The following is a 23,078-nucleotide window of genomic DNA, read 5'->3' as shown; positions in this document are numbered from 1 at the left end:
CTGAAACTAGGGTGGGGAAGGTAGGAGATCCGACTAGGAGCTGGCTGGGGGCGGCGGCGCCCGCAACTCGGCCCCGCGGCCGGGAGGGCGTAGCTGATGCTCCCACCCCCGGGCCTCAGCCTCCGCTCCCGAAAAGCCCCTCGCGCCCCCTGGTGGCTGTGGAGCAGCCTGGCACCGCAGCACTCGCGAATCAGAAAAAAAAAAAAAAAAAGAAAAAGAAAAAGTGGGTGAGGCAGATGCAAAGAGGAAAATCAATAGGGATAAGAGAGAAGAGGGAGGAGTCGCAGATCAGCCATTCTTGTCTTATGGGGTCCCAGCTGGCACAGCAAAAGAAAAAAAAAACAAAACCCGGGCGTGAACGCGGGTGGAGGAGGGTGTGCGTGGGGGGGCGGGGGTGAAAGGGGGACCGGGGAGATTTACTATTGTCTCTGGCAGCCGCCGCGGGAGCCCGGGAGGGGGGTGGAGGCGGGCGGAGGCGGCGGCGCGGCCAGCGCACCATTCACTCCACCTGATCTTGGGGCGCTGTGCGCTGAGGAAGGCGCGGGCGAGCCGGAGCAGAAGAAGGAGGGAGGGAGCCAGCCGCTGCAGCCACCGCCGCCACCATGTCCTACCAAGGCAAGAAGAACATCCCGCGGATCACGGTGAGTCCGGGCGCCGCCGCTCCCTCCCTCCTCGTTCGCTCCCTGTCCGCTGCGCTGCGGGCGGGGTCGGCTCGGATCCCGCCGGCTTCCCTGGCCCGGTCCCCGGGGAGGGACGGAGACCCGGGGTCCGGGTGGCGGAGCGCGGCGGTCAGTCCAGCCGGCGCCACACAGACTGAGCGACCCTGGGGTTTGGGGAAAACAAAACAAAGAGGAAACCCAAACAGTGGCGCGGAGAACTTTGGATTATTTATCCTCCCTTCCCACCGCCGGTAGTTCCCCAGGAGCGCGGGGCTCGCGGCTCTCCCAGGACCACTGCTCCGCCTGGGGTGTCGGTTTGTGCCGCCCCAGGTTGAGGTGTGCTTTTTGTCTAAGGATCCTTTTGGCCGGGCTGGGTTTGGAGAGATGACACCTTTCCCCAGGGGTACTTGGCAGCCCGACCGCGCCCCTCTCCCAGATCCAGCCCCACGGCTCTGACCCCTGCGCGGCGAGGGTGGCAGGGTGTCTGGACCACCTGTCCTCGCCGTGTCCTCTTCTTGCCTGCGTTCAGTCCGACTCATGTTACAATGTATCGTTTATGGGACTGGACAGCTAACGTGGCTGCAGTGGGAATGATCAACTTTATCTGTGTGTGTGTGTGTGTGTGTGTGTGTGTGTGTGTGTGTGTGTGCCTTCGATGCACTTTACATTTTTCATTTCTTTTCTCCCTCACATCAAAGAAAAGGCCGAGTTTTTAGAGCAGATTTTAGTTTGCTGTCGCGGGCGCACGCTGTGTGCATGCAGTGTTCAACCCATTGTGTGCAGGACCGAGACACCGCGACCGGCGGGTGTCAGATGCGCTAGGGTGTGCCTAGGGCGGGGTGGAGAGGGGACGTGCCATTATCAGGTACAGAAGCCGCGTCTTCACCGGCGCCCAGCAAGGCTGGGATTCCGTGGTGATGCGCTGCAATGATGCCCCCAAATAGTAGGCACATATGGCAGGCTGGGATGGTCATTTACAAAAATAGAATAAATAAAAACTAACGTTTTTTAGTTTAGCACGAAGCAGTGCGGTTGTGCTTTGTCTATAGTGAATTGGATGGTGTGTGTGTGTGTGTGTGTGTGTGTAGTGGGGGAATGGGTGGCTACTCCATCTTTGCAAGCTGAACAAAGGAAGTGATCGGCTGGCCCCTGGGAGGCTCTGCAGCCGCCCTAGGGCAGAGCTTTACCTGCCACAGTAGTTGATTTGCAGGGTCCGCCAGGTTTTGTTGTGGGCATGAGTCTGTTTGCACTTGTTCCCTTAGGCTTGGAACATCCTGTGCGTTTGCGATTGAGATGCAGAACCTTCCCCTCTGCAGGCAGGAAGAAGCCTCCCTTGCGCCTACTATGTTTTATTGTCAAATGGTTTATTTCTTTTGCCGCACCATACCTTTTTCATGCAACTGAGCTTCACTTCACACAAATGCACCCCACCCCTACCAGCTTCCCAGCTGGTGCTGGAGAAGAAACACTCCCCAGGGAGAAGAGTTGAGGCCAGCAGGGATCCTTTTGCCTGGTAGAGGCTTTGGGTTTTAACCGATCCTCCTTTACCACTACCTGATGGCATTCACTTTCCATTATTGAAGAAACATCGTGGGTCTTTTACAATGCACAGTATTGTCTAGTGCTGACTGTCTTGTCTTTCCAAAGAGCTGTGGAAGTTATCATCCAAAAAAAGAAAGAAAGAAAGAAAAAAGAAAAAAAGAAAGAGAAAAAGCTTATTGGGACAAAAGCTCAATTTTTACTTATTTCCCCAACTCAGGAGATTGAACCACAGCTCTCATGCTATTCTATGCTGGAGGTATGCCACATGTATCTGCCACTTGCTTTAACATCCAGTATATATTTGCTAGTTTTCCTGTTTGAGATAGGCAGAGAACTGATATTTTTTTTTCCTCCTAGACTGCAGTGGTTCTTCTTCTGGACTCAGCCTGTGACATGACATTGAGAGCCACACCCATTCTTCTAGCTATCATTTAAGCCACCTTTTAAGGAAAGATAAGGAAATTCAGCATTGATAACTTGCCTTAGGAGCTCCAGTAAATGTGGTTGTGCCCTAATCCCAGGGCCAGATTTGCAGTGGATTCCCTTTTGTTTCTGGTTAAGTGATCTTCCCTGGGGTACATCCTTCATTTTCAGTGCGGCTTCCATCCTTTCTCTCTGTGTGTGGGGCGTGGTGCTGCATAGCAGCCTCTGCCTTGAAGCTGGGGCTGTATCTCCAGCAGCTGTTAACAGGAGTAGACAGTGGTTGTGAATTTCTTAAAACCAGGCTGCCTTGAATTCATTGTTAAAACCAAGGGGATGAAAAGGAAGGGCATGGCAGGAGGCGGATGTTGGTCTTTGGGGATAAGGAATCCATTTGTAAATTTTCTCATGCTTCGTTTTTGCATTTCCATGAACAAGGAATCTATTTTAGAATAAAATATTTATGTATGTTTGCATGTCTATAGAAGATTATAGTTGTCTATATACTGTGAAGGTTGAGGTACCTTTTCTAGATATAGTTGTAAATATAACAATGTAGACATAGATATTCATGTGCAGCAAATATGATTAAAGATCTAAGTATAACATATACCCCCTACCATCAATTCTAGTACATTTTAAAAATGGTAACATGGAATTTGAATTGAATTTTCTATGCCCTCTCTATTCCTTTCTGTGAAGGCAGCCCCACCCAGTAGCTGAAGTGTCACTACAATCTGAGGACTGGTGGGGGCAGTCTTTCTTGGCCTGGTACCCTTTGCCTTCCTGGGAACTACTTTCTACCACTGTTTTGGGTCCAAAATAGGATTGGTTGTTTTTGTTTTGTTTTGTTTTTTTCCTCCTTCCACCTATTTTTATTGCCCTCCTGAGATTAAGGCATTCTTACTATCCTTGTTTTATTGGTTTCCTGTGGTAGGGCTGGAAATGAGGGGGAGATTTCTGTGTCCCTGTTGGAGTTGGCTCGGAGTAGCTACCTTTCTCCCGAGTAGCTCCCAAGACTTCAGATCTTCATTGTCCCCTCTCAGGGCAGCTATGTGGATTATCTGTTCTACCTCAACACAAGCCTTGCTTCTAATTATCAGAGACTGGCAGTTTTGGGGGTTCGACAGATCACAGCAAGGGATCTTCACTGTCTCGCGATGGGCCTGGTTTACAGATACATAATGATTATCACTAAAATGGATGAATTGATTTAAAATTGTTCCTAATAATAGCCCATACCTGTTGAGTGTTTATTTTGTCAGGTATTATGTTTTTTTATGCTTTACATGCCTTGTTTTGTTGAATCCTTGACTCAGTCAATACTGTCTGAGAGGAACTATAGTTACCCCTATTTTACAAGTTAAAAAAATCTTAGAAAATAAAAAATAATTTGCTCAGGGTCAGAGATTTAGTAAGTGTTAGAGGCCGGACTTAAACCTACATACCCAACTGAAATTAAAATGCATGTCCCTCACCATCACACTCTTTTTGGTGTCTCCGCCTCTGCCTCTCTACCATCGTTGTTACTTGGCATTGGTAGGGCAAATGGTTTCCAGACCATCTGCACTGCTGGGAGGCATATTTTTCTTGTCACTGTCAACAAATCCCACAACATGGTCTTTCCTACCTTTTATATTAAGTACATATAAGAACACATTTTTGAAATAGTAGTCACCATCGATTCTACAGGTAGGAACTTTTGATAAGTTACAGTTATTGTTTTCCTCTGACATACGTTACAACTTGAAGCTGACCACAGGAATGGGCCAGGTCCTAATACTTAGGCACTTAGGTTCCAGTGTTTTATATGTATTTTCATATTAGAACCTCCACAGATAATCACTTCCCAGTTAAGGAAGGACATTGAAATATGGTTAGGTGAAGTCAGTTATTTAGAGTTGCCTGGTGAGAATATTGGGGCAAAGCTAGCAATCAAACCTAGGCCTTGTCCAGCTTCAAAGCTGAGGCCGCCGTGGTGCAGCAGCTGCCTCTTGGAGGCACATGCAGCTGAGATGTTGAAAGTTGTGGAAACAGCTCCAGAATTCCCTCTAGGAGACAAATTACAGAGAACTGGTCTTTTGCAACTACTGATTGGATTTCTGTAAACATTGTCTTGCAGATAATGCATTTCTTTTGCATTGAAACTCTGGTTGTGTGTGTGATATTTGGGAATTGCTGGAAGACGTATCCCCAGTTAGGAATACAACTTGCAAAGTTCGGTCTAGGGCGTGTAGTCAGAGCTCTGTGATCTCCCTTGAAAGGGTGTGATTGTGAGTGTAGTAGGTGCCACTGGGATTTATTTTCTTTTTGAGAGAAGTGAAGGGACCTTATGAACTGGAGTAACACCCAGATCTCTGCAGCAGTTAAGCTGGGGGCCTAGAACTAGACTAGAGCTAGAAGAAGGGACAAATGCAATCCGACCTTTGGATCTACGCATTCATCTTGCTTCAATGGGTGTCATTTAAGAATTAGAGGAAAATATTAGGAGATGGAGAACTAGAGTTGAGGAAACCAAAAGAAGAGGAGTCACGGAAAACCAGCTCTCTCTGTGCAAGGCATCTTGAAAGGGGAATTCCAGAGTCAAAGACAGAAGAAAAATAGCAAACACTTAAGAATGGAAAGCATCTTAGATATCTGATCATGGAAGTCTCAGCCCAGGCCCTGCCTAAAGTGTTCATTTGTTACTTTAAATTTTGAGCAGGTATGTGCTGATTCTTAGCCAGGTTATTCCTTTTCCTCAAATACTAGGAGAAGGCCTCAGGTATACAAAGAGCCCTGAACATTAGTAGCTGTGACCAAGCCAGCTGGGCATTGGGAGGAATTCTGAAGAAATAGATTTCCTGAGAGAATTCAAGTCTATGTGGCAAGACCCTCAGTTTGTAAATAAAAAGCCTTCCTGGTTATTGCACTGAGCTACTAAGAGGCTCAAACAGTGGCCATGAAAGTGGTCTGTGAACTCTGGATGTGTTCAAGAGAGCAGATGCTGATTTATATTTATAAAATCTCAACTACTTTGGAATGTGGAAATTAATAAAAGAAGACTTGACAATGGTCTGGTTTAGAAAGAGACTACTTAGGAAATGATTTTGTAAAAATAAGAGTTTTCCAAAACAAAAATAAACAGTGTTATATAAAAACTTTTTTGTTGTTGTTTAGTTACGTTACAGTGTTCCTAAGAATTTTATGCTTGTCATCTCTGACAGTCCGATACAGGCCATTAGACTGCCTTTGAACTTTTGATACAGAGACTCTCCCTTAACCTGAATAGAGGGCATTTTCCTAAATTAGTTGAACTCTGTATCATTTTTTAGTCCTGATCACCTTCTAGCCTAGAGTGACACATGTTATGAAGATCCTTTCAGCTGTTTCTTCATAACTCGTTTTTTAGTGGCTTGTCTGCTCTTTTTTCTTCAGTTGGAAAAAAATAAAACTAAATTTGAAAAGAACAACAACCAAAAGAAAAAAAAAAAACCCTCCTGTCCTAATGGGCCCTCTGTTCTTTACTTATTGACATATTTTATAGGGCCATTTGTGTTTGCTTATTACATTTGAAAAACGGCAAAATGTTTACAGTAGTAGGAATGGGTCTCTAAGGTGTAAATGTTTTCATCCTTTGATGAAATCAGTGCATCTAATCAGAAGGAGACAGGAAATTTGAATATGTCATTACCTCTTGTGATGGATATTTTTGTTTGTTTGTCTTTTGTTTTTTGAGACGGAGGTTTGCTCTTGTTGCCCAGACTGGAGTGCAGTGGCGCGATCTCAGATCACGGCAACCTCCGCCTCCTGAGTAGCTGGGATTACAGACATGCGCCACCATGCCCATCTAATTTTGTATTTTTAGTAGAGACGGGGTTTCTCCATGTTGGTCAGGCTGGTCTCGAACTCCCAACCTCAGGTGATCCACCTGCCTCAGCCTCCCAAAGTGCTGGGATTACAGGCGTGAGCCACCGCACCCGGCCTGTGATGGATGTTAATAGGAGAGGTGAACTGGCTTCCTGGTTACTCCCTCCTCAAATCAATGCTCAACTTTGCCTTTTCTCCCACTTTCTCTAGGCAAATGAGAAACAAATAAGAAAGACCTTGGAAAACCCAGAGAAATCGACTCCTGTATTTTCAGACTCCTTTTGCTGTGAAGTCCCTCTTTCATCAACATATGCCTATTTCAATATACGAAACACAGGTATCCTCCCATCCCTCAAAAAAAGCCAAAGCTAGTTTGGTGGAATAGAATGAGCCTCTCAATTTGGCCTCTTCTTTTGGTTCCAGTCCCTACATGAAGCCCAGTATAAAAACTACTTTTCTTGAGGAACTTTCTTCTGTTAATTAGATTGTAGGGAACACAGTGGTAAGAAATATGGGCCTAAGCATGGTGGAGCTATTATTGTTAACTGTCTTAGTAAAAGCTACATGGATTATCTCATTTAACTCACAGCAACTCTTATAGCTACAGTTATTAACCATCATTTTGCATTCTGGAGAGAGGCTCAGAGAAACTAAGTAATTTGGCTAAAGTCACACAGCTGAAAAAGCAAGATCCTGGGATTGATCCCTGCAAAGGTGAATTAGTTTCATAGGCAAGAAAGCAGTAGTTCCATAGGCACAGGTGACTACCTCCTCCCGCCATTAGCCATTATCTCCAGCTGTCCACACCTGTTAGCTCCTAAATGTGGGTCAGTATTCACAGGGTGGAAGGATTGGGGATGGTCTGGCCAACCCTGTCACATCACTGTTGGAACAACAAGTGAGTTGTGTGTCCTCTTGACAGTGGTTCATGCATTGCTTCTGCCAGCTGTCTGAGTTAGCTTCTGGCTTTTGCCCAGGAGCATGTATGAGTACAGGGTGGAAAAGCAGATGCTGTTTTTCTGCCTTGCTTCAGAGCAGATCTGAGTCTAAGGCCCTTTCTCACTCTCTATCCCTGTCTTCTTCCCAGACATAGCCAGGCTGTCTGTTTCCCTTCAGTCATGTGGAGAAAAATTAACAGGACACACCCAGCACTTTAAGCTAGATGGGGAAGCTCCACAGTAGAATGGTCCAGGAACCTATTTGGAACATCTGGAATTTAAGGACAACATTTCTCATGGCCTAATTACTATTTCTTTTCTCTGGAAGTGCTGGACAATGAGATTTTAAGGGTAAAATGAGATTTTATTTTTTAAGAGAAGAGTTCCTCGGACTAGAAGAGCAAAAGAACCATCTTGTTCTTGGATGCGGAATAAGGAAGCGAACCCTGGAGGGAGTATCAGCACACTGTGGTTCAGGCCTGCCCTTGCCTCTAATTTACTTGTCACTTGGGCAAACCCTTATTATCCCTCTCAGATTCTGCATCAGTAAAATGAGGGCATTGAACCAGATGATCCTTGAGGTCCCTGCCAGTGCAAATGACCCTGTGAGCCAGCCCCTCCTCACTTTGTTCCAAATTCACAGAGAGGAGTTCTAAGGCCTTCCTGTGAGGGAAAAGAGAGTACGGAGAAAGTGGATGAGAGCGACCATTGTTGGCTGAAAGTCAGAGGGACCAGCCAACATCTGTGTTGGATATAAGGGGCTTTGGTTGCTTTTTACACTTAAAATCCCAGTCTTTTTCTCATTCAGGGAGTATACTTAATTAATAGATTTTGTGCAGAGGAGAAATGGAATAATGATGACTGAGATCCTCTGCCTAGCAGAGCGTTAGTATTAATTCAAATGAGCATTATTAAAGTGATATCATGATTCATTTGCTGTCACATACAGTCTTTCTTTAGGATAAGGCTACTATTGATAAGGGCATGAAGGTGATAATTGCCCAAAATCTAGACTGGCCAAACAAACAAGAAAACAAACCAAAAACAACTCGGAGTCTGTATCTGCTCACCAAGCTCTTTTTTCAGCTGCTCTTGCTAATATTTTAAATATGATGGCTGCCATCCAATGGAAATAATCTACCCCCAAAGGCCCAATCATGCCATGTACATGCCATGAGGATGGGGATGGTTTTTGTTTTGTTACCACTGAATCTCCAGCACTTAATCTTTGGTTGTCACATATTAGGCCCTCTGTATTTGCTGAATGAGTGGATATATTTAACACTTACCTGCAGGAATGATTTCAAGAGAGAAGATCACCTGAAAATGTACCAATTTGTTCTTGTACATAAGCTTCCCTTTGACAACTTTCTAGAATATTAACTTCTAAATAAGGCAAGACTCTTAAGGCATAGGATCACTGGGCCAAGAGAAACATGACAGCTCTTTAGCAGAACAAGCAAGTCATTGTTATGCAGGGCCTGACCTGGGCACATGTGCCAGAAAGTCCATCCATCACTTGGACTTCTTTCTTGTCTGGCCTCCAGTCCTCTCTTTCTTCCAGATTCTGCATCTGGGCTCATTCTGAGCTTGTTTCAGGGGCCTACCTGGATACTTACTGCCTGCAACAAAGACATCATTTCTCTTACTGCAAATGATTTAAAAGAATTATTGCAGACCTTTATGTCGTCTTTCATATAGAGGAAACTGTCACCATGACTCTTTGAACCAGAATACAACATAGATCTTAATTGAGGTCTCTTTCTGCCTTTGCACATAAACTACAAGGTCATTAGAGTTATTAGCAGCAACTAGATAGACCAATCTGCATTTGTAAAGCAAACTTGGTATTTTGGAAGTATTGGTTAAGAAGCAGCTCATAGTTCTTTTTGTTTCCCTATTAGGGCTGGACATTTACATGGAATGGTTTTGTTTCTGTGTGTTTCAAAAGATTTTTAGTCTCTTACCCCACTGCACCTGTCAGCTTTCTCTGAGCTACATTTGGAGCTATTCTTATTACTCGTTTTTATTCTAAATGTAATTCTTTGGTTTGAGGGGTGGGGCCAGTTAACACAGATTTTACCAGGCTTATCTCTGGGTACAAACCAGAGAGTTTATGGTTTCAATAGGTTTATGTGTAATGGTAATCACTAGAGCCTTTTAAAGGGAGGACAAAATGGGAGAATCAAAGTATATTCATGGAACCAAAAACCTTTGATTAGAAAGTGTTTGAAGAACCATGTGTGTTATAAGAGTGTCATATATAATACAATCAGGTATGATAAAAGCATTTTGCTATTTTTTATTGCATAAAAGATATTTATTGACCATAAGCTCTGGGAAAAGTTAGTTTAATAATAAGAATAATTCACATTTATTGTACCCTGTGTAAAGTGCTTTTTATTCATTATCTCACTTAATTATCAAAACAACTTAATTAGGTAGATAGATTTTTCACCAGGTCTTTCTTTCCATTTTATTGACGAGGAAATTTAGAGAGATTAAGTAATTTGCCTAATATCACACAAGGCTTAAATGATGGAACCAAAATTCAAACTTAAGTTTATGTGGCTTAGAGCCCCCATTCTTAACCCCACGGTATGGTGCTACCTTAAATTATCCCTCCGGAGGGATAATAATTTATCCCTCTCCCGCCTCTGGAGTCACAAGACTTTGATTCCAATTGGAGTTCACTTACTTCAAGTCCAGGGGTAAGTCCTCCTCTGCACCTGTTTCCTATAAGGTATGAGTGGTGTAGGTTATGGGGGACATGGAAAACAGTTGGTGCCCCTCTTCTGCAAGGGGGATGGACTCCTTAGCACTGCTTGGCATCAGGAAGCCCTCTAGCCCTCCTGTTAAGAGCGGCTTTGTTTCTGGCATGTCCAAAGCTGCTCCACACTGTTGTACTTACACAAACAACTTGCCAGGGAGATTCCCACCACTCTCAGCATCTTTGCATTGAATTAGCAAAACTACCAATTAGGGATTCTTCCTAACGTGAATTTAAATGCCACCTTCTCATTTCATACTCCACACTGCATGCCCCATTCTCTTAAATATATCTTAAGTAAGATTCTTTTGAGGTTTGACTTACTATGGCTCTGTAAAATTCATACTTTCAGAGTCTCCATGGAGATAACTTTTTTCTTTATCTCTCCTTAACAAAAAAAAATGGGATACATGTGCAGAACGTGCAGGTTTGTTACATAGGTATACATGTGCCGTGGTGGTTGGCTGCACCTATTGACCCATCCTCTAAGTTCCCTCCCATCACCCCCCCAACCCCCAACAGGCCCTGGTGTGTGTTGTTCTCCTCTCTGTGTCCATGTGTTCTCAATGTTCAACTCTCACTTATAAGTGAGAACATGCGGTGTTTGGTTTTCTGTTCCTGTGTTAGCTTGCTGAGAACGATGGCTTCTGGCTTCATCCATGTCCCTGCAAAGGACATGATCTCCTTCCTTTTTATGGCTGCATAGTATTCCATGGTGTATATGTACCACATTTTCTTTATCCAGTCTATCATTGGTGGCCATTTGGATTGGTTCTATGTCTTTGCGATTGTAAATAATGCTGCAATAAACATACGTGTGCATGTGTCTTTATAGTAGGATGATTTATATTTCTTTGGGTATATACCCAGTAATGGAATTGCTGGGTCAATTTTTTTTTTAAGTCTAATGCCCCATCTTATGAATAATAAAACTGACACCCAAGTGGTACCCACCTAATTAGTGTTTTTGCTACTATCTGTTTTACTGTGGGACACAAGGATTTTAAAATTAACTAAGGCTTTCTTTCCACTACAAAATAAGTATGCTGGTTATAGAAAAATTTACCAAAATCACAAACAATAAGGACAATAAAAATAAGCTACAATGAAATTACTCAGAGAGAACCACTGTAAACTTTCAGTGTACCCATCTAGATTTTTTTCTTTTGACTATATGTGCCATTTATTAAAATGATTCCACATATTGTTTATGCTGTTTTATGCCTTACTTTTCACTGCACAATATATTACGACATCTTTCCATGTTTTAAATATCCTTCCATAACTTAATTTTTAATAGCTATATATTATTACATTCCTTGGAAAATCTAGTTAAATGAATCTCATTTTTTTTGCATTGTTTTGATTTTTTCCGAGATCTTTGCATTAACAACAAAAATGAAATGACGGATTTATTGTCGGTTGTTTTTTAGTTGAAGCCAAACTAAAAACTGCCTCAGGATGAGAGGTTGAGTAATCTTCCCGAAGTCACTCAGCTCACGAGTATCAGACTACAGATTGAAATCCCAGTGTCTTTACTCTTAGCCTTATATTCTTGTCACCACTCATTCCTTCATTAGTTGTGCCATTTTACATGGAAAACTCTGCTTTCTCTCATTTCCTCCCGCTCTTGAATGAGCACATTTGTTTTCTCACCGCCACCTTTGCCTTCCTCCCTGTCTTGCTGAGGCTGTTGACATTTGTAGAGGTACACTGTGTCTTGGGACCTGAAGCTACGCAGCTGGAGAGGAAACATGGCCAGTTCTTCCCCACTCCTTACTGGCTCAACCTATAAGCTTGGAAGCTGGTTTTAATTTTACATTTTCTGTGTGTATGTGTGTTTGTTTTTAAAACTTTTTTCCACTTAATTCTTTCAAGGAGACCTTTATTTGAAATCATGCACTTTTTCCCGCAAAGCGAATCTGTGCCTCAAATCTTGATGAGATTACTTTGTTTGGGGATATTGATAAATTCATAGTGGGGTTTTTGGTTTATCCAATTAAATTGGTTTAAATTATGGCCTTATAGAGGGAAAGGGCCTTAGAAAACTTAGAGGGTTTTAAGGCAATTGAATATAATCTACTTCTAGGGACTTCATCCTGGGTTTATTCCACAAAGAAGGTATGTTTTGTTTGTTTCCTTTTCATTTCACTTACTTCATTGCATGCTGTATCTCAGAACCGTTTTTGCTATGAGAAATTGTGGGAAAAAACAGCCTTGCTTGGCTAGGGGCAGGAAGAGAAAAGGGACCTGTTATTCCAACCCCTTCATTTGAATGATTGAGAAAATGTGGATCAAAAAGGGAAAATAATTTGCCAAGGTCATACAGTAAAATAGTTTACAAAAGTATGAGGCATAGGACTCATTCTTCCTTGCTCTTCTGATAACTTTTGCTATGAGAAGTTATAGTGCTTTTCTCGTAATTTTGTTGAGGAAGGCAGAGAGTGAGGGGGAGAGTGAATTATGCCCCCTACCCAGTAATTGAAGTCTTAACCCTCAGTACCTTACAACATGACTGTATTGGAGGCAGGGTCTTCAGAGAGGTAATTAAGTTAAATGAGGTCATTAGGATGGGCCCTAATCCACTCTGACTGGGGACTTTTATAAGAAGAACAGATTAGGACACAGACACGCACAGAGGGAAGACCATGTGAGGACACAAGGATTAGGGGAGTTTGATCTATATACCAAGGAGAGAGGATTCAGAAGAAACCAAGCCTGCTGACACCCTGATCTCAGACTTCTAGCATTCATAACTTTGGGAAAATAAGTTTCTGTTGTTAAAACCATCAGCCTGTGGTACTTTGTTATGGCAGCCCTAGCAGAGTCATAAAGGGAGAAAGTGAAGAACAAAGAATGAAAAAATTAAAAACTTAAAACTTGAGAAGTTCTCAGAGAGCAGAAAAGGGAGCCTCAAATAAAATTTATAAGAAATTATGGCAGGCCAGAGCCCATGCTAACTGATTTTCGACCATAATTGTGTATATGGCATTTCATTCAATTCTATTACCATGCCGAGATCCTAGTTATTATTAACCCACTTTACAAATGGGGAAATTGAAGCTCAGAAAGTTAATTTATCTCAAGTTACATCATTATTAACTAACTGGCAGAACTAAGTCCAAATTCACCTCTTGTCAGCCTTGAAAACCCTCACTTACTGTACTGTTCTATCTCCTTTTAAGAAGGTTAATGTAAGCTGCTTAGGAAACATTACTTATCAAGTTATTTAATGTTAGGAGAAATAAAAAAATGTACTCCAAGGTCTCAGTGACCTGGAATCCACTTAATTGATTAGACAGGAAATATTTGGCCCCTGATTTTAGGATAAAAACAGAGATTGGGGAAATTTAAAAAGATAGTGTAATTAGATTTCAGTACAGTCTTCCCCATGGCTGCACTTTCACATGTCTAAATGCACAGCTACACATAATGAAGAATTAATGTTCATAGTGTTGTGCCGTGGGCCGTGAAGACATCTGATCCATCAGAGAGAATCAACAACTGTCACTAGGTTGCATTTGCTAAAGCAGGAAACCAGATCCATAAATCTATAACATGAGGAGACTTGGAAGCTGTCTATGTCAGAGTTTTACAAAGACATATTTTCAGTGATTAGATAGATAAATATGCAGTCAATCCGAAAGAATAATCAAAATAACCTGAGCTGCTGGTAAACCCAGATGTTATGTTTTTTGTTTTTATTTTTGAGGTGGAGTCTCACTCTGTCGCCCAGGCTGGAGTGTAGTGGCGTGATCTAGGCTCACTGCAAGCTCCGCCTCCCAGGTTCATGCCATTCTCCTGCCTCAGCCTCCCGAGTAGCTGGGACTACAGGCGCCTGCCACCATGCCTGGCTAATTTTTTTGTATTTTTAGTAGAGACGGGGTTTCACAGTGTTAGCCAGGATGGTCTCGATCTCCTGACCTCGTGATCTGCCTGCCTCGGCCTCCCAAAGTGCTGGGATTACAGGCGTGAGCCACTGTGCCTGGCCAACCCAGATAGGAACTATGAAGCACTTTAAATGTTGAATGCAGATGGCTCTGTTGAAGCTGCCTTCTCACTGTTTTAAAGTTGTGAAGTCTATCAATCCTGAAATATATAGGTTAAATTTACTTGGATATGTAGTAATGACACAGTCAAGGTAAGAGGTGGACAGGCATTGTTTTCAACAGATACTGGGATCAAGTCCCAGCTAACTGTATATTAGCTGTGCATATTTGTTGGTTCTACCTTTAGAGTAGAATATTAAACCAACCACTTCTCACCATTTTTCATCACTGTCATCACCCTCACTCAAGCCTCTGTCATCTTACTCCAAGAACTCTTCTAACTTTTCTCTGTGGTTTCACTTTGCCTACCCCTAAATTCATTCTCTATTCATGGTAACCAGGTGGTCCTCTAAAAATGTAAATCAAACCAAGTCACTCCCCTGCTCAAATATCTCCTATTACACTTCAACTGAAACCCAGACCATGGCTCTTGAGATCCCATGTGGGGTGGCCCTGCCTACTTCTCTGGTCTCCAGTCCTGCCACTGACTGTCAGTGACTCAGCATCAGCCATCCTCCCATTATGACACTTTCATGTCCAGCTCAAAGCTTCTGCACTTGTTGTTGTTTTTTTCTCCCTAGGACTCAGATTATTCACATCTGTTCAGGAGACAGCTCCTTAGACATGCCTTCTTTGAAAATGTAACCAAATGTCCCAGACTCTCTTCCCAGCCTCCACCGTCCCCTTATCCTTTTTCTAAATTTCACTTATCGCTGTTGAAATTATGCTATTTATTTAGTAACTTACTTATTCTTTGCACTTTCAGCCACTGCAGTGCCTTATTTTATTTTGTTCACTATTGTATCAATAGTACTGTGAACAGGAGGCATTTACAAATATTAGATGAAGGAATGAATGAATTAATTTAGACTAATGTTTCTTTCCCTGGGTTAAGTGATTTGGCGAGAACAGTTGTCAAGGAAACAGGGTTATCAAAAGACTGTTAGTCTGTCTGCTCCATGATCCTAGGGACTCTGTGTCATACCCCACTGTATCACCAAAACCTAGCTCAGTCTACCCCTGAATGAATGGAATGATAAATGAAAGATGAAGACTTGGGGCAACAGGGGAAGAGTGATAACACATAGGTGAAAACTGGCTGTGTCTGAGATGACTGACAAAGATGATAACTTGTTTGCTATTTTTTGGACAAAATTTAATACATGTTACAACATACATCTTGCTTTGATAGACATAAAACATGTAACTGTAAACTTCAGTCTGAAACATTTCTGAGCAGAGACACATCACAAAAGAGTAGACTATTCCAAAAGAAGATTATTCACCTGTTGTTAGACTCATAGAATGTTAAATAGTGATCATTGGGAAGAGAAGTGGGCAGCTTTATGGCTTTGCAGGTAAGGGATGAAGTCTTGGAGGTTCTAAGCACAGAGAATGTATTCCCATAATGTTAACATGGTCTTTGCCGATAGTAAGCGGTCTTGAATGCATTCCAGGAGGTGCCTAGTATGAGTAAAGCCTTAGATCTTTATTGAAGGTGAAGAAACCTTTTGTTCTAGGATTAACTACCCACTTGTCTCTGATTTTTGAGTTCTGATAATTTTTAAGTGGTGTCTCATTTGTGTTTAGTTCAAGTGTTTGTTTCATCCAAGGTCTGCCTGACCTCTTGAAGTCCTTGTTCTCAGAGCATCTGCAGTTTTATCTATCAATACAACTTGAAGAAGTTCAGGGGCAAAGAATCAAAAATAGCCTCTGCTTTAATAACCACCTCTCTATCCAATGAAAGCAGAGTTGCGGGTGTATATGTTTTTAGACAGACAGATGGAAGCCTGTAACCGAGAAAATCAGTCATCACCATTGTCTGCTTTGTCAAGAAGGAACCAGAAAAAAAGAGAGAACTCTTCCCTTTCTTTCCTTACCCATATTCTTTTATAGAAGGTGTGTTTGGGTTGTTGTAGAAAGGTAGTTAAGATATGTGGTATGAATCAAACCAACCTAAAAAGAAATGGAAAGTCAAGTTACTTTTCAGGGATAAAGGAGAGGGAAGGTAGGCACCAGGTGGAAGGCTTTGACCTGAGAAGATTTAGGGAGATTCTAGCTTCTAAAGGAACTCACATTTATTGAGAATCTGGGCTTCATCCTCACAGCATTCCTTTGAAAAAGATATTATTTTCCTCGCTTTACAGTCGGGGCTCCAAAGCCCTTCCCTTTCCCACCATTCCATCAGGCTAACTGGCACTGGTTCATCACTTGAATTCTTGGACTGCTTTAACGATGAGGACCCTCTTTGCACTCCTGTATGATAGACCTAATCTTTGAGGTCTGGACTACAAGGCAGAGCAAACTGGAAGACATCTGTGGTCTTTGAGACAATTCCTTCCTTCCACACTCTTCATGGGGCCCTTTTCATGGCTGCCTGGTGTGACTGGAGCACCACAGCTAAGTGTTCTGTTAGACTTGCACACCACGGACAGTTTTAGGAAGTTACATAAGCCAGTGGTTGTGTGCTTATGACCACAATCCCCAAGAAGCTCCCACCAGCTTTAAAAGTACAATGTCAGACTTGAAGAAGAATCCCTGTGGCCTCCACAAATAGATGGGGAGCTATTGCCTGTCATTTGAAGGTGCTTCTCACACATTCCAAGGCCTGAGCCCGCATTCCTCCTCTGGGAGTTGCATTTTGGCAGGCTTTCAGATTTGGTGAAAAGGTTTCTTGTTTCTGAGAAGCAATAGGGTGGGAATTCACTCGATGTCTTTGTCATTGTAAAGGCCCTGTCAAAGCCAGCTGTCAGTCAGAAAAGATGAAAAGAGAGAGCTGCTTCTTAAGAGGGAGCTGGGTACCATTAACGGCACAGCCTCTTGGAAAGGCGAAGGGGATCACAGAACTTTGACCGGAATCCGTGGCTCCCGACTCCCATTCTAGGGATCTTTCCACCCTTCTTTTCTGCCTTTCAGTTGGCACAGCCATTTTCAGCGTGGCATTAACTCAAGCCCGTCCACTAACACCTGACCTTTCTCTTAAATCCCAGGCCACCATTTCAGTGACCTGCTACATTGCTGTATGGTTGACCATTACCTCAAAATTATTCTTAGTCTTACACTTCAATTTTGTTAGTCCTTTTTCTGTTTCCTGTGTCTATTAATGGGTCCTCTGTAGACATGCTGCTTTAAAACTCAATCTGGTTTGGCACGTCTGCATCTGCGTCACTTTCCCTTCCTCTTCAGTTACTTAGTTGATTGACACTTTCTTCTGCAGTATGCCATTGCATTTTCTAATCCATATTCTTCCTGTCACACTGGACCACAGCAATTACCACATTCTTTTACCTTTTTATAATTTTCTTTATTAAGTTCCTTTTAAAAGTTATAAAGTACATTACGCATATGCAACTAGAGAAATAATGTAAATAAATAGAGGAGAGAGAAGAAAAAGTTTAAAAGGACCCCTACAACCTCTCTGTGCATCCTTTCCTTCTACAACATCCAATGTTAATAATATGATGTGCACCCTTCTGGAAATGTCTTCCAGATCAGCTCACACAAAAATATAATAAACATATTTACATACAGCATTTTTTGTTTGCTTTGACAAGAACTACATCATATTTTGCATATTGCTCCAGAACTTACTTATTTTAGATATTTCTTCAGTTCATGATGTAGATTTAAAGGTGGCCATAATAATCATAATCCATATTTGTGGTGATATCATAGTTTATTTAATCACATCCCATTGTTGGCTATTCAGGGCCTGGGCTGGGTATTTCCTGCTTGAATCCCCAGATATCCTCTCCACATTTGTCTACCCTGCTCCATACTCCGTGTATGGTGTGCATTAGTTGGTTTCTTTGCCCTTGGGCTTCTGGTTGCATTTAGCTCTTCGGGCACCAATAGGAGATTAGAGGGAGAGTGAACAATGAAGTCGGGGTATTTTCCCCTGATTCCTTCCTATCACTAGGTCATTGTGGGGCAGCTGCATGTCTCTGCTGAATGTTACGGCTCCTGCCAGGCAGCCCTCTCCATACAGCTACAGTCTCCACTTCCAATAACCACTCCCTCCCCTTTCCCTCTTCTGGCCTTGGCAATGGCTCCCTGCTGCTGGTAGGCCCTGGATGCTGCATATCCATTTATTTCCCCTAAACACTGCCCACACTTTGTTAAGTAATTACTTTATTAAATTCTCCTTAATAACTTCTTAATAATTTTATCTGTTTCCTGCTGGCACCCAGCATGCTAAAGGTCTTTTCTTATTTTGTTTTGTTTTTTTTTTCCCCCTGCCACTTGCTGTTTCTAAGTTTCTCCTTCCTTTATCTCCAGCATGGGCCTCTGTCAGCTTGATTTTTTGACCCTATGATTGACTATTTTACTTATTTTTTGAAGATCCTTCTAGGACTACTACATAGTAAAAGTCAAACTTCCTAGTTGGCAGCCGTTTGCATCCCTTATTCCAGTATCTTAAGCTTTGAAGGAAGGAGGGTGCCTAACTCCACAATCTCTTATAGAGATGCATTTCTTGCATCGATACCATTGGTTCTCCCAGTGATTGGTTGTGTGATATTGGACCATGAGCTAACCTCCCTAAGCTTCCATGTCTTCATCAATGCAATGGGAATGACAGCAGCATATAATTCATAGCACTTGAAGATTGATTGAACAAGATGTACTTAAAGCTTCTATCTGTTTTCAGCAAATAAGAAGTTTTCAGTAAATGGTAATTATGAATTATTGTAACACACTGTGATCATAATTGCCGTTGGCCATACCCACGTGTACAAATCAGCTATTTACCTTAGATTCACTTAGGCAAGGCCTCTGTGGATCCTTTAATCTCTGCCAGACAAAAGATTTTTCTGCCTGCCTCTCTCCTCTCTCTCTCTCTTCCCCCCACGTTTCTTAATTAATAGACTTTGTTTTTTAGAGAAGTTTTAGGCTTACAGAAAAATTGTGCACAAAGTACAGAGAGCTCCCATAGACTCTTTCTCACTCCCTCCTCACCCCCAAGTTTCCTCTCTTATTAACACCTTACATTGGTGTGGTATGCTTGTTACAATAGATGAACCAATATTGATACATTGAAGAGAGTCCAGTTTACATTATAACTCACTCATTGTTGAGTAGTTCTACGGGTCTTAACAAATGAAAAATGTCATGTGTCCATCATTGCAGTATCGTCTAGGACTGTTTCATTGCCCTGAGCCACTTCAGTGCTCCGCTTACTCACCAGTTCATCCCCTCCCTGTTCCCCTACCCCCCGCCCCAACTGGTAACCACTGATCATTTTACTGTCTTTCTATAGTTTTACTCTTCGTCTTTTTAGGTCACATTACTATTTGCGATCCTGGCTTACTTTTCTTACTGTTTTATCTTTACTTCTCTATTCACCTTCTGTATTCAACTTCATGGCTAGTAGTTACACAAGCATATGTTTCAGGAATGAATTATTAAACTCGTTTACCCTTAGAATAAAGACTTAGGTTGAATTTAGGCACCTCTTCCTGATGGAATAGGCATTTGGCTTTTGCACAGGCCCAGGGGCTCAAGGGACAAGAGATCTTGTTTGATTGAAGCTGGATGTCACTTCTCTAGTCCGCATATGTAAGAGAGCTTCCACCCATGGCACATGTATTTGAGGCCTAAAAAGGAACAATGCAAAGCAAAACAAACAAGTAATAAAACACAAAACTATCATATAAATCCAGACCAAAGGGGCATGAATTAGCTCTCTAAAGCACTGACTTGGCTTTAATCGGTACTGGACTTTATACTCTGGTCCTGAGCTACAGATTTCTCAAGCAGCTTGTATAAAATGGTAATAGCTGCCTTGTATTTGTACTGTAATTTGGATTTGATTTTAACAGTACATCGATATTACAAGAGCAGTAGAATAGAAGTTGTAGCAAGGTGGTAGGAGCAGTAGTAATATGTGTAATACCTACCACTTAGGAGTCTTTTTTTTTTTTTTTTTGAGACGGAGTTTTGCTCTGTCACCAGGCTGGAGTGCAGTGGTGCAATCTCAGCTCACTGCAACCTCTGACTCCCTGGTTCAAGCAATTCTCCTGCCTCAGCCTCTTGAGTAGCTGGGATTACAGGGACGCCACCACGCCCAGTTAATTTTTGTATTTTTAGTAGAGACGGGGTTTCACCATGTTGGCCAGGATGGTCTCGATCTCCTGACCTCGTGATCCGCCCGCCTTGGCCGCCGAGAGTGCTGGGATTACAGGCGTGAGCCACTGCGCCTGGCCAGGAGTCTTTTGTGAGTACCAACCCTGCATCATGTCTTTAACTCTCACAGTAGCCCTGTGAGGTAAGCATTATTATCTATACTTTACAGATATATAAATGTGCCTTTTTAGAAAGGTTTACCTTCACTCAGCTGAAGAAGCTGAGGCACAAAGAAGCATCAAGTTAGTTGCCTAAAATCACAGAATAACTTAATGGCAGAGACGCTAATGTAGCCCTGGCTTCTGGACTCCCTCAGTTGCTACCTACAGTTCTGGGGGTAGCTTCAAAAACTGCTATTAGGCTGGTTTTCTTCCCAGGCAGGAACCCTTCTATTTTTTTCCAACCAAAAGCCCAGTTAAAGATTTGCCATATGTCTTCACTTACCCATATCTGGTTTCCTGTTTTCTGATAAGGCATCTTTGTTCCTGCAAGTGACCCTACCCCACCCTGCCTTTTTCCCCATCCACCCAAGCTTCGGACCCAGAGCATGGTCCCCAGTAATCTCATCCTTCTGCTGTACTGCCTGATGTGGGTGGTCCCCGTCACTCTACTTTGGGTCCTGCCCTTGCTTCTCACAGGCCCATGTGGACACATATGGACCTATACTTCAATAGCAGAGATGGTTCCAGCTGTTTCATAAGATCATTTTAGGGGGTTGTGGAAGAAGGCATTAAATAACATGGAATCGCATAATGACAAATTTTGTCCCCTTTCTAGTTCTTTTTCAAATCTTCTGAGTAGATCAAGGAAAAAGTCTCTGTTTACTACTAGCTTCTCATTAACATCTCCCTGATCCGTGATAATCTTCCTTTTTAACAAAATAACAGATCCAAGATCATCCTTTAGAGCCCTCTCGAAGGCAGCAGAATGTAGACAAAATTTAGTGATGTTTTTATTGTATTCATTCCTAGGTTCACTGTTTATTTTTGGCAAGTAACACTAGTTTAGAATTTATGAGACTAAGATAGTGTTTTCTTTTAAAATACATTTATATAAGGATAATATTAAGCAAATAACAGCACAGTTTATTGCAGGCTGTGTCAGATATCATGCAGGTAGTGCACAAATGACTGAGGTTTGAGCTACACAGACCCAGCTGACCTTTCTCGTTGAGAATGGAATCTCTCTAGGGCTCCTCTTGTCCAGTGCTGTCCCTCTCCTCCACATTCTCTTGCTTCTGGCGTGTTATCTATTTGTACTTATCTGTGTCTGGAACACTGTTGAAGATTAAGAGACCATTATCGGGGGCTAGGATTAGGATGCTCCCCACAGTCCATTCCCCCATCCACTGTGACCCAGGGCAGGCCACATCACTTGTCAGGCCCTTTGATAATGACATCTTTAAAATGGTTAACATGAAGTTCTGGGGAGGGAAGAATGCACATAGCTGGCTTTGATTCTCCAGTTCAGACAACAGAGCAGCCACTCTGCCCTGATTAATGCTTCCCTGGGCTACTGCTGCCTCCACATTGCTGTTTTTCCTACCTTGTGTCTGTCCATCTAGGGCTAAACCAAAGATAATAAAGAAAGTGAAGACAGTGCTTTCCATGTGTTATGTATTCTGCTTCGTGAGTTGCATTTTGAAGGGAGTGCCCCAGGTTGACCTACTTCCAGCACACCTCAGTGGTCATTAAGTATGTTTAGGTGATGAGGAAAGGGAGGAGTGTTTGAGAGTCTCATCTGTAGCAGTTCAGAGGTTTGGAATAGCCAACCCTGGTAAACTATGCCCAATTTCAATGAAGACTCAGAGCCAAGAAACTGCATTGCTCCTCAATATGTCTATCTTCTCCCAGGCCTTTCTGTGTGTCTCAATGGCATGCTTGTCATCGAGGGTCCTAGAAACACACCCATGTACTGGAGGGAGCGTGGGTGGGAGGCAGCTTTAAGACCTTACTGCCCTCTCTACAGTCCTGCTGGAAGAGTGTAGATTGTTATCTCCTCACAAGGGCTTATTTCCAGAGGAAAAATGACCTGGAGGGGCCATGGGAACTTGCCCTGTGGGGTTGGGTTTAAAAGGGGAAGTCTTGGCTGACCTTGGCTGCTGGTGGCAGGAGCTGAGAACAGTTGCTGAGGCTTGGCTGGGGACTGGCGTCTCTGGAATTCCCTTTATGGCAAGGTATGTTATATTTTGATTAACAAAGTGTTAGTTCAGTCCTTCTTGAGTATTTGTGAGAGAGGAGTTTTACAATGGTTGGTTATAATTGTAAGAAATAATAATGATGATGGTAGCTCACACATATTGAGCATTTATAGTGTGCCAAGCAGAGTTCAACCCTTTATATATAGTATGCCCCACAATCCTTGTCTGTACCCTCAGAAAAAGGTATCATTGTCCCCACTGTTCACTGATGAGGTAACTGAAGCCCACCCAGAGAGGTGAAGTCATTTATCCAAACACGGGTAGTGTTGGTGCTAGAAGTCAAGCTCATGTCTGCATGTCTCACCCAAGGCAACATATTTAATAACAGAGCCAGGATGAGAACTCGAGTCTCCTGAGAGCGTATTTAGTACCTTTTCCTAAATACCACCTTGAGTCAACTGGACTATCTTAGAATGTCTGGTTTTTCCTCTCTTCTTGAACTGGTGCTGCTTTGGGGAAGAAAAACAAGATTTCATCCATGCAGTCTATCCATCCTGATGTTTTCTTAAGAGTGAAAGTGTTTTAGGA

The 23,078-nt window shown here is 42.6% G+C and overlaps 1 protein-coding gene across 2 annotated transcripts in view; it reads left to right on the top strand.

Moving 5' to 3' along the window:
* Positions 1-23,078, top strand: part of DPYSL3 (dihydropyrimidinase like 3) — a 118,742-nt gene that overhangs the window by 55,929 nt on the left and 39,735 nt on the right. The window contains exon 1 of one of the 2 annotated variants that reach the window (XM_004042764.5): positions 259-641. The exons of the other annotated variant lie outside the window; for it this stretch is intronic. Within the exon in view, the coding sequence (XP_004042812.1) occupies positions 603-641 (39 nt within the window). The 5' untranslated portion in view covers positions 259-602. Of the gene's footprint in view, positions 1-258; positions 642-23,078 lie in introns of those variants that run through there. 2 annotated transcript variants of the gene reach the window in all.

Source organism: Gorilla gorilla, chromosome 4, assembly GCF_029281585.2.
Source record: "Gorilla gorilla gorilla isolate KB3781 chromosome 4, NHGRI_mGorGor1-v2.1_pri, whole genome shotgun sequence".
Taxonomy (NCBI): Eukaryota; Metazoa; Chordata; class Mammalia; order Primates; family Hominidae; genus Gorilla; species Gorilla gorilla.
Note: the sequence above shows the minus strand (reverse complement) of the source record. Positions and strands in the feature narration are given on the sequence as shown.